General features: G+C 33.9%; 1 protein-coding gene across 3 annotated transcripts in view; it reads right to left on the bottom strand.

Moving 5' to 3' along the window:
- Nucleotides 1-12,720, bottom strand: part of LOC139693578 (mannosylglucosyl-3-phosphoglycerate phosphatase) — a 56,039-nt gene that overhangs the window by 10,525 nt on the left and 32,794 nt on the right. For all 3 annotated transcript variants that reach the window (XM_071591787.1, XM_071591788.1, XM_071591789.1), the window contains 6 exons: nucleotides 12,100-12,222; nucleotides 10,062-10,245; nucleotides 7,172-7,435; nucleotides 4,958-5,208; nucleotides 2,761-2,888; nucleotides 1,476-1,716 (listed from right to left, as the gene is read on the bottom strand). In XM_071591787.1, coding sequence (XP_071447888.1) covers nucleotides 1,476-1,716; nucleotides 2,761-2,888; nucleotides 4,958-5,208; nucleotides 7,172-7,435; nucleotides 10,062-10,245; nucleotides 12,100-12,222 — 1,191 coding nt within the window. The remainder of the gene's footprint in view (nucleotides 1-1,475; nucleotides 1,717-2,760; nucleotides 2,889-4,957; nucleotides 5,209-7,171; nucleotides 7,436-10,061; nucleotides 10,246-12,099; nucleotides 12,223-12,720) is intronic.

Below are 12,720 nucleotides of genomic sequence, written 5' to 3'. Positions count from 1 at the left end.
TAAATTGGTACATCTGTTGTTGATATTCCCTTTAAATCTTAGTGTCATAACTTGACATTTGCAAAAGTTACGTAGCCAAGAGTACATCTATCTCTGTGTGTGTTGGCGATTTTTTACAATTGCAGAAATGGATTTAAATTTGCAACAACGAACTTGTATTAAATTTTGCGTAAAAAACGGATTTAGTGGCGCACGGACGTTGGAAATGTTGGAAAAGTGTTTCGGCAACGATTCTCTTAAAAAAACGGTCGTTTACCAGTGGCACGAGCGGTTCAGAAGTGGTCGTGAGTCAATCGAAGATGATGAACGCAGTGGCAGACCATCGACATCGAAAGTCGGTGAAAAAATCGATAAAGTAAAAGAAATGTTGGTCAATAACCGCAAATTAACCATCAGAGAAATAGCGGAGGACTTGAACATTGCCTATGGATCCGCCCAAGACATTGTGGTTAATGATTTGGGTTTCCGTCGTGTAGCAGCAAAGTTGGTGCCAAAAGACCTCAATTTCATGCAAAAAAGAGACCGTGTTGACGTCGCAAAAGACATGATTTGCGAGGCTGAATCCGATCCCACATTCATCAAAAGGATCATTACTGGAGACGAGACGTGGGTTTATGAGTACGACACGCAATCCAGACATCAGGCAAGTGAATGGCGTTCACCAAATGAGCCGAGACCAAAAAAACCACGTCGTTTTCAGTCAAAAAAGAAGGCAATGCTGACGGTTTTCATGGATTACAACGGTGTAGTGCATCATGAATTTTTGCCAGAAGGCCAGACAGTAAACAAAGAGTATTATTTGGGCGTTATGAGACGTTTGCGTGAAGCAATTCGCCGAAAGAGACCAGAAATGTGGGCAGAAAACTCGTGGATTTTGCACCATGATAACGCACCGTCGCACAGTGCTATCATTATTCGTAATTTTTTGACGAAAAATGCAACAAATACCATCCAACAGCCACCGAATTCACCTGATTTGGCTCCCTGTGACTTCTTTCTGTTCAATCGAGTTAAAAAACCATTACGGGGAACGCGTTTTAGCAGCCGAGAGGAAGTAATGGAAAAATCGCAGGAAGCACTGATGGACATACCGAAAACCGAATATAAAAAATGTTTCGAGGATTGGATCAAGCGCTGGCATAAGTGTGTTGCAGTCGATGGGGATTACTTTGAAGGGGACAATATAGATTTAGATGAATAAACTTGTATTTTTAATTTTCTGAATAAATTCCGGGAAATTTTTGATCAAGGTAGTATGTTTGCTAATGTGTATAATAAGCACCATGACTTTTTGATAAAGTTTTGCAGGAAAAAATGTGTATCATGTATGGAAAATTATTACCACTTATATTAGGCCTCATAATAAATATACTTTAGAGACCTTGGCAGCATATTAAAAGCAACAAAAAAGAAAATCCTTCCAACTGTAATCATAAATATATCAAAAACATAAAATATATTACATTAGTCATTACCTCAGGTGTTAAAAGAACTATCCGTCCTTCAGCTCGAGGACATAGTTCACACGATTCCTGCTCGAGGTCATCAAGACTTGCCCTTCGTGTCAATCGGGGTCTTGCTGGATGATGATGTGGTCCAACTGGGTGGTGATGAGACCCCAAATCATCAGGTTCACTTTCTGGTCCTAGAGACATTGCACGAATAGGAGGAGGGCCATCCAATTCACTCCCTTCTAGCATCTTTACTAAACTGTGCCTGTTTGAAATATATTCAATGACCTGATTAACAAGAATTAAAAACAAAACAATACATGAAATTACTTTAAGAGCATAATATATTTTAACTTAAGTCCATTTTTTACCATGGTAGATCTATTTTAATTATTCTGCAGGGACTTAACCATGACATACAATCCATACTCACATTTCCTTAATGAAATACTGAAACATTTCTGTGATTTAAAAGCATTTAATTTTTAATTCTATTTCCTTAGCCTAGTTTTTCCATGCAAACAAAGAGCATAAATAATCTTCTTGGTTTTTCTATGTTAAATTCATAGCTTAAGCCAGGAGGGTGAGAAAATAAATATGTTTTAATCACCTGTTATTTATCAAACTAGAAAAATTTAAACCCACATAGGACACTATGCAAGAATTCAAAATCACGAAACCCAATTTGATATTGTAATGTTTCCATTAAATCGGCACTGTAGCCTGCAAAACTGCTTTAAAGAATAACATAGATGTATCATAAATTCTTTCTGTAAAATCTAAAAAAATAATACTTAAAAAACTGAAATCATTGTCAAATTTCGTTGCCAATTAATTAATATAGAAAGGCTATGGAGTAAGCAAATGAAATGAAGAGAAAGAATGTAATTTACCTTAAAATATGAAGTGAACTAGGTATTCACTTGATTTTTTTTATAGATATGAGTCATTTACAATGTGACATTTCCAGTCAAATAAGTCATACAATATTTCACTACATTTTATACTCTAATACAAGTATTACGCATCATTGCCAGTTATTTCAAAGAATGTGTGTAGACAGACAGCAAGGAGTACATTATTTGATTCATCTTAAAAACTTTTTATGGATTATTATGGTGGAAAGTCACTTGTGGCTGTTCTCTTCACCCCTAAGATTCTAGAGAGAATTTTTCTACATGAACTGTTAAACTGAACACATGGCAATTTTTCAATGATGTCTAAAAACTTAATAAGGAACCACATGACAGTATTACAACTATTTTCACTATTATCAGCAAAGAAAAAGAGAGAGCTTTACATAACTAACCTTCTTGATAATGTTACCAGACTTTGACGATGTTTGGAATGGCGTCTGGTCTTTCCTAGTCGCACTTTGATAGCTTGAAAATGATTTTGAATAGCTGTTCTTAATTCGGGACTACCCTCCTCATCAACCTGGAAAATAACAAAATTATTGATAATCTTACCGACAAATTAAACTTAAGCTATCTCATAAAATTAGGAAACTTGGTGTTCATTAGTAGCTATTCCCCTAAGACAAGGCCCACAAGATTTCTAAATTATCAATTAGAATTTATTCATTTTTAGAGTAAATAATGTTTATTTAAGAAGTTATACACAGCCTGTCCCTGCTTTCAGATGATATCACAAAACAATAAATAAATAAGAAGAAACTCGGGGATATATAATTGAATACTCACAATTATGTACCTCATTTAAAATTGTGATGCAAGAGCTTTTGAGTAGTCCTAGCAATGTTTCTCCTGAATTTGATAGCATCTCATGTATGAATTTGATAGCATCTCATGTATGAATTTAATAGCTCTTCAACTCTATGCTCTGGTGTAATTTGTAAACTCTGATTACAGAAATGCACTATTGCCATACACATTTGACTTATCTATGCTCCAGTTTGTGCTATCGTCACTCAGAATTGGCAATCTGACATAAAATGATGCAATGTATAATGTATTTTGCTATATCTAGCAATGTCACCATGTATTTTACCAGGCACAGAGTTTTTTCACATATCATGAGCCTCTGCTTACACCAAGAGGAATTGTGTCAGAGAATTGTGATGCAATCTTAATGAAAATACCAATAGATAAATCCTTGTAAAATGGATTTGACCACTGGAAACTGACATAATCCTCGAATTTTCCCATTAGCAGTCTTCCAAAAGAAAGAATTCTATCAGCAGACAGCACAGACGATTGAATGGAAAAGGAAATGAATCACAGCTGCTACCTTTGTCATTCTACTACATCAGCAGTCCTTCAGCTTGAAACTCGGGTAAGGCTGAAGGACGAACACCAGGTTGCAAAGATTTAAAAAAATAGGATAGGCAGTGCTATGGTCTATCGCATATGTTCAATTATATTCATAAAAAAAACACCTACTACTCCCTACTTCAGCATAATCAAACCTCTTTGTCTCTTTCCCAGTTCACACTATATTGATTTTATTAGAGTCAGTGGGTTAAAGTTCTCAATTGTCAGATTTTATTTTATAAGATTTTTTGCGTCAGGATAACACCTTCTCCAGTTTGAGGTAAATGATGGGAGACCACTACTGGAAAGAGTGTAATTTCCCTTTCTTCTTTACCAATAGAAACTATACATTTGATATTTAATTTGTCTACACTTTATAATTGTAATGAGAGAAACCCTCACTCAAAATCATCAAGAAATTGACATATGTTCATCTTGATATACGAGATTTGACTTTTATGCATTTCAACAATAGTGACATTTTGATTCAGTCCACTTAATCAGAAGATATTGGATACTGACAACCTTCCAGAAACCTAATTGAATGTAAGAAGTGGAGATGATTTAATGAAATCAAATGGAGTTTCTTAGCATAAATAAAAGCTTATTCAAGTTGCTACCCTGGTCATTATCCTTTCCAATCTTTAAACAAATGTGCAATAGAAAATTCATTTTACATATATATGACTCAATACATTGTCTGGAGCATATTATCACAAAAAAGTCTCAATCGCGTCACTTTACAATATTTTTATAATATATTTTTTAAACAGAACACTTTAATATTTTAAAGTAGGGACCTGCTGTCCTAGACCAATAGTATTTACCATTTTAATGACAATGCACATAACATCTGGATTATTGTGATCAATTACAATTTTACACCAACATAAAGATTAGAAATATTTTTTTAAGAGGTCATGAAGCATTTAGTAATGGCATGCAGCATCAAAGTAAAGCCCAGTGCACAGGCTTGGCAACTAAAATGCAGTTGTGATTGTTTCGACTGTCAATGGAAATTCCACAGGCAAATTTTACTAAATGTCACACACCTAAGTAAATCAAGTTAAAATGGTTTTTAATTGTCCAAGTCAACAAATTAGGTATCCCAAAAAACATGACTTATTATGTATGCATCACAATTATTGGGCATTCATGAAAAATTACATTGGATTAATTGAATCTTTCAGATGGCACAGAGTTTTCAAAACATAATTCATCACTTTTACGTACCAGTAACCGAGCCTTTCTCAGAATATCATAACCGTCCCTTCCAGCATACAGGTAAGCTTTTGTTGCAAGACGATAACGTTGGGTGGGAGATAAATATTCATCTCCTACACGAACTAATTTAGGATCCACGCGCTGCCCAGGAGGAGCTTTAGGGTCAAAGGCAAATGATGCCCCTGCGAGCAGTGGAAAGCGGCCTTCAAGCTTTGGATACTGGGAAACTCCATTTTCTAAAGCATTAATAACTTCTTCTCCTAGAAAGTGGAAACATTTGGTGATTGAGAGAAATGTGTATTGAAATATAAAAGATGATATTTTACATCCGAGCATTTTAAAAAAATAAACAGATCTCAGATTTCAATTAACTACTCAACTATGTAGGAACTATCACCTTCAATGGTTTAAAGCACTAAGTTAACTGCTGCATGACTCAATTATTTAGTAGGACTTGGTAAAAGTAATGGAATTTACAAAATACACAGAACATGCTGTGAATGTATTACAGTATTGATTTATAAACTATCAAATACGTAGGTATTGAGTTAGTATATATACAAATTGAATTTTATATACATCAATTAGATATTATCGTAATTTTCTCCATGGCTGAGTTCAACATGTTCTGTGATTTCATGTGGCATAACAGTCCAATACACCTAATCCAGCCACCAGGGCTGAGTAGACAGAGCCAATTATGAGGTTGCAGGAGAAAATTTCAGAAGACCCTACACATAAGTATGGGACCCTCAAGGTCTTCTCTGCCTCTCACCACAATACATTTGAGGCTCCACAAGATTACAATTCCTCCTTCTTCATGAACTCCATCTCTGATGTGTTGAGACTAAGCTTTATGAATGTTCACCATGTTTCTGAAGGCTTGTGCACTTCCCCTGCACCCTGGTAACAGATGGGGGTTCAATCATAGTGCTTCTAACAGTTTGGCATTAAGCAGTTCCACCACCTATCAGTCTCTTGCCAATTCACCTTTCAAGGTGCCTTTTCATAGTCTTTAATCAGAATATGTAGATTCGATATCAATCCTCCCCCTGTCTCACCTTCCCCTTGAGGTCTCATTTGTAAATAGACATACTCATAGAGGATGTTTCCCTTCAGGAAGAAGTAATCCGTGAATATCCCAAAGATATCAACTCTTTTCTTTTACCAGAGTCAGATTAAGTGATAATAATTAAAGGATTGACTATCATCAGCTGCTGTCACCCAGAGAGTAGATCAATACACTTACTCCTCCTCTGGCGGTTTGGACAGCACTGATGATTTCTGCAATGCTGGAACCGATGAATCCACACCTGCCAGTTTTCTACAACCAATATGGTGGGATTGACAAGGATGGACCTCCCCTGATAGCGTCTTTTATGTTCCACTCCGTTGTGCCACATTTATATCTATTGGGTCTTCTGGAATCTTCTCCCGCAATCACCTGTTCGACTTCATCAACCCAGCTCTGGCAGCTGTATTAGGCGATATATTGAACTCAACCATAGAGTAACTATATCATGAAGTCACCTACCCTTAAGTTATGCTGAGCTTAATACGATAGCAACTTGCCCCAGATTGTCAAGCATGATTTAAACATTCAATCAGTTAGTGCATTCAGTATTCCTTTCACAAAGTGCTACCAAGATTCTGCTTCTCATATTTTTATTATTTTCACAGTAAATACCAATAAGAGGCAATTTTTTGTTAAAAATCAGAGCCATAAAAGTCTGTTGCATTGTGAATTGATTACATTAATATTGAAACTCCTTTAATTTCTGCATCTTTCAATCAACCTAAGTAGAAACTTAAGTCAGTAAATCTCAATGTCTCATATATTGCTTACTACTTGATACATTTTCACAGACACTGACATCTAGCACCATGGCTAAGTACCTCATAAACACCATAGTCTGCAATGGGTATGAAACCCACTTAAGCATATGGAAGCTACAGTTCTCCAATAAAAAGGTGGTTAGCAGGAGTAATCATTAACTGATTAACGTAAGTCTGTAATTTATGCAACACTATTGATTTATATTAAAATTATAGGTACACTGAAAGGGGTTTGATGATGCCTTTATTGTCACATTTCAAGGCATGAATTGCCTAAAACATACATACCTAGGCATTCTGACTTTAAAACAGGAAAAAAATTTAACTCCCATATTTAACCCACTACATGTAAAATATATCTTCATATCTCCTTTAAATCATGCTCACCTGTAACTGAGAGAACGACCAAAGGATCCATCATGGGTAACAAATCCATTAAATCCCTAAGAGTAAAGTCCCCAACGGGGTGAATCCTATCTGACCGCAATGTTCCAGAGTTGAGGAGAACAAGGTCAGCTCCAGTTGCTGCCAGCGCAACATCAGCCACCCAATTGCCAAGATTTGTCTCTTTGGAGCGAATGCTTGCAAAACGACCATCCAATTCTACAGAGAAAGTTCCTAAGACTTCCTCCATTCGACCCTCAACCATTCCTATAAAAAATTATGTATTACAATATAAATAAATTTCAATAAAAAAATTATGGATAAATAAAGACCACTCCAGACAAAGATAGAGGCAGTTATGATAATGCTACTGCATACAATAATGGTGTAAAGATGTATATTAACACACAAAAATGGACAATGTGAAAATACACTACCTCAAAGTTATTTATATTTCAGTCTTCACTAAGAGAATTGCTAGTTTCCATTCATCATCAGTGACCCTTTTGATTCTTAAGAATATTAAATAAGCATTCTATTAAATAATACATTTAACAAAAATATGATGAAATTAAGCTTGATTTTTTAAATTCAAATATTAAACGCTAAGTATTTAATTAAGATGAAATAATTAGAGTCAACTCAAATCAGGCAAATGTTTCACATTCTACAGTGAAAAATCACTGACATATTCCCAAAACACATCTAAATAGTAGATGTGTAGTAGTACCTTTAACTATCATTAATCACCCCAGTCAACAGAGAATAGGGAACATGGTGCCATGAAATAAAACACCGATAGTTTAACATAAATAATACACAATGCTAATTGAGCCAAATCTAAAATTTATTTTATCAATAAGTGTTAAGGACCATTGCATTGGTCAATTTTTTTTCTTTTTAGAACTATAAAGGAAAATGGCACAAAAACTAAAAATATTCTTAACAGAGTCATTAATTGTTCAAAATGAAATCTATCTAGAGTGAAGGATTGCATTGCAATTCCGGTGAATGATGCTCATGAAATCTCCTCTGGATTTTCATCAGGAGAGGAAATGAATTATTGTTTTGGAGGATGATTTTGCGATTGTGAATGGGGTTTGGGTGTGGGCCAAGTCTTTGCTCCATTTATATACACTCTCAATGCAGTCAGATACTGTCCAATTGGCTGATTCTCTGAAGTTGAATCTTTTTCATTGCAGGTCTCCATGATTGGCTGAGGGAATATTTGGGGTAAAAAGGGATTATTTTCGCTTTCTTTACTCAGGATATCAAAAGCCTCCTCATTATTCATTAGATCAACAAGCTATCACACCAAAATAACAAAACGTCAATCATTACCTTCAAAGGTGAAAATCCTGAGGATTCCAATAAGCACTTCAAATAAGTCAACGCCAAGAAATCATTTTTAAACATTCAGGTCTGGTAAGTTATAGGTCTAATTTTGCTCAATAAAATAGAATGGCTAATGAATTATTTATATTTGTTTACATTTAAAATTAACACTTATTTAGCATCATTCACATGTTTTTCAACTCTTTAATTTTCCAGCTGTCACAGAAGTATAAGTTATATGCATGTATTCATAAATAGATATTTGAAGAACAAGGGCCTGCACGTAGATTTTCCATGGAGCTTGAAATATCAGTTGATTGCAGACAATATCTGCAAACATATTTGTTTAAAAACGTTTTTCCCATAAGCACTAAGAATAAATATTAGTTCTAACTTTTCACCAATTGAATCAATTACTATGAACATTAGTATCACGCAAACTTTATGTACTTAAAGTAATATTAAGAGACTTGTTTTCAAAAGCATTTGAACCTTTTTTTTATAAAATTGCCTATCTTCATGCTTTGCATTGTTAGGTGCCTGGATGCATTTTAAGAATGCTTAAGTATAATACTAATTTAAAAGTAAAAAATTAACATCTTTCTACACAATCTTAGTTAATATGAAATAAAATGTGCATGTAGATTGGTTTGGTGCGTAGGTGCATATACAAATTGATTAATCAACTTACACTACTTGGGGGGGATCACAAATTTTCAAAATGCACACACACTTATTCACATGACAGATAATTAATGATTATAATTTTGATTATAATCATTAATTATAATTAATAACAATGATTATAATTTTGCAGCAAAAAACTGAAACAAATGAAATTCCTGTTTCCTGTAAATATCATTAACTGCACCAGAAAATTCATGCTTGCCAACTGTGGTAAATATTAAATTAACATTATCAAAAGAAATAACAAATAAAAAGATCTATGAGCATCTCCTGGGTCAATGATATCTGTATTGAGCATAAAATTCTCTCCTAGTAACTAGTCTTTTCACTTTTCTACATGCTGATGACTTTCACTACCTTCCCGCTAAAAGATTAAAAATAAATTTTTGAAAAGAAGAGATTTTAAAAAAATACACATAAACAATAATAACTTTAATATTACTGCACTAGTACTCCAGACAGATTTGTGAATTTCATAATAATTGTAAGGGTCAAATTGCTACCATAAATCCATGAGCCATCCTAGATGTAGGCAAGTAAAGCTAAAATTAAAGCAGAAGATGATTAATTTTTTAGGAAATAAGCAAATACTGAATGATTGGCTTTTAATACTGCATTTTTGTTAGGCATTAAACATTTTTTCCAACATTTATAACCTTTTTTAATGTCCTTGACAACTGCATCTATTATTTATTAATGATTACGCTGACTCTTGCATCTTTGACTGTATATAAAAGATCTTCAATGCAATAACAAAACTAATAAAATAGTACAGTAGTTAGGCCCCTTGTTAAAGGAATTTGTAAAACAATTTTTTCTGACACTGCAAGGAAATACATTTAAAAGTACTAAATTACAATTAATCAAATACCAGAGTATTTTTCCAGCTGTTGGAGAAGTTGCTCATCTTCTTCAAATTGAGATGTTACATTTATCTCTTCAATTTTTACATCAACTGCTCCTTTCCCCGTTGAAATACCACTCGGGAAGGTTAGTGTGATTTTGGAGAACTGTCGGAAATCAGTCCCACTCTTCACAATGTACTTATTTTCAACCTGTCAGAGTAAAAAACAAGACAAGCATTCAAGTATGCATTATGACTATGAGTAAATTTATCCTACCTGAGTCAGTCTTCCATAAAGTGATTTTCCAATTGACTCTGTCCATTTTATTGCGAACCTTAAGTTCATAATTACTTTTCTATTTTTACTTCTGTCATTCAATCATCTACAGAAAAAAAAGTTCTTAGGTGAAGCCATAGCTCAACAATCCATATACCTATTTAACTGTAGCTGAAGGATCTTTGTGGTGAACTTGCCTTCAATTTAATTTATGTCAATTTCAAATCATGTGCAAGGCAAATGATTTTTACATTTGGTTAATCTCATATTTTAACACTTTGTGCCACCTCTACTGATTATTTTATGTCTTATAAAAAAATGCAAATTTAATATAAAACATTCTAAATCAAACCAAAAATACCGTGTCTGGCGTGACTAGGTGAAAAATCTTCCTATTGAAATTGAAAATAAACAACTTGGCTTTTCCACAAAGAAAATTTTTTTATTTATGACCTAAGTTTGGTTATGGTATAACATCGTCAGGTTTGACCCGACAATGTCATACCATAACGAAACTTAGGTCATAAATAAAAAATTGTCTATGTGGAAAAGCCAACTAGTTTAGTTTCGATTTCAACACTCTAAATCACAAATCCTATGAAAAATAGGCAGGGTAACTGTAGTGGCATTCCCATAGAAGGCTCTTCATGAGCCAACTATTTGGCTGTTAGTCTTTGAGAAACAAGTCTCAGGAAATTCTTATAATGTGGGAGTCAATTACATTTTTACAATGCAAGATAAAATACAGAGTAAAATTAATATTATTGATAAAATTTTACTTATAAATTTGCAATTTGTTAAATGCAAACTACATATAAAAAAAGGCATCAAATAAATTTTTTTCTCTAAATTTCCCATAACTCTGGTATTTTGCGGCAAGCACACTCATTTTCAAATGAATTTATAAAAATCAACAGGCTACACTAACTCTCATTGGTATTCACAGAAGCTTACAAATATGTTTTACCCTCTTATTAATACCCTAAAAACCATTATAAAAAAATTACAGGACATTTTCACATCAGTTTGTAGAAAACCATTATTATTGCAGGAGTTGGACCAGTGATAAGGATGCCAGAGTGAATAAAAAGGAAGACAGAACCAGAATTTTAAGGATCAGCCCATAGCTCTATCAAAATTAAATTATTCTTGAGGGTAATGAATATTTTGTTCACAACAACTTGAAAGGCCAATACAATTTTTCCATTGTTTCTTCAACATTATCTTCATACTTTGTCCACTAAAAGATATAGATTACACCCATAGATTAAATAGATTGAAAAAAATTACTGACTTATTACATCATCCTGTTTATATTTCACTGACATTTTAAATGAATCATTAACACTATCAATTAAATGGGATACTACAGGATTCTTGCCTTAATGTGGTCACAATTAACATACAGCTAATTTTCCTGGCTACAGACTACCACATCGCAAAAGTTACCCACTGTATCTCTTTCAGTGCAAAATTCCAAATTTAGGGTACATATAATCTGTTGTTACATGGCAAATTGACCAATGATGGGCAATTATAATTTGGCTGAAAGTTCCTGGCTTGTGCACAGAAATGAACTTTCGGTACAGGTGATTTTACTGTGAAGATTTACCATACTTTACCCTCTGATTCCTGCCTTCTCATACATCAAAGTGACAGGAACTTTCAACCAAGATGATCAAAACATTTAAGTTGATAAAACTTAAGACCTCAAGGTATTACCATAATAAATAAATGATTTATCAAATGCTCCCTAATATATCGTTAATACTTAAAAAAAATACATACCATAAGAACTTCATACACATGGTCATGTCCACCAAGAATCAAATCAATCTCATCAACATTTTCTGCTAACTTTCGGTCATTTGGTGTTCTCATGTGGGTCAATGCTATAACATAATCACATCCCTGAAAGGAAATAGATTTCCATCATTAACATGCATTGTGTATTTGAGAATTGAGGAGCTGAGATAGGTACACTTGCCTATCAGTTTAAATTGACAAAAATGAGTTTCTGCCAACATCGAAAAAATGGAGACTTGTTGAAAACATCAGTGAATAATGAGCGTTTTTACCATAATGGGACACTAGTAACTTATTATGAAGGCAGATTTTTAAGTCCTAAATGCAACCATTTTCAATCAGTAGACATCACTAGCCCACTAAGAACTGGGTACATGAAACTATTTACATTTGCTTTCAATACCCAGCAGTGTCTTGAAATGCATTTTCATCGCATCAATTTGACAGGCAGCAGTGATGCCACTCATTATATGTTAATGTAATGAATATTTTCACCTTTCCCCAAATCTTGGTACACCGGAAACTGCTTTTAGACATTTGGAAAGCAAGTATGTGAACATACGAGTTGGTTAAAATGGATGGGAATGGTTTGGTATAGTGATT

The sequence above is a fragment of the Hetaerina americana genome, unplaced genomic scaffold, assembly GCF_022747635.1.
Source record: "Hetaerina americana unplaced genomic scaffold, ioHetAmer1.1.p SCAF_5, whole genome shotgun sequence".
Lineage (NCBI taxonomy): Eukaryota > Metazoa > Arthropoda > Insecta > Odonata > Calopterygidae > Hetaerina > Hetaerina americana.
This window is presented reverse-complemented; position numbering and strand designations above follow the sequence as displayed.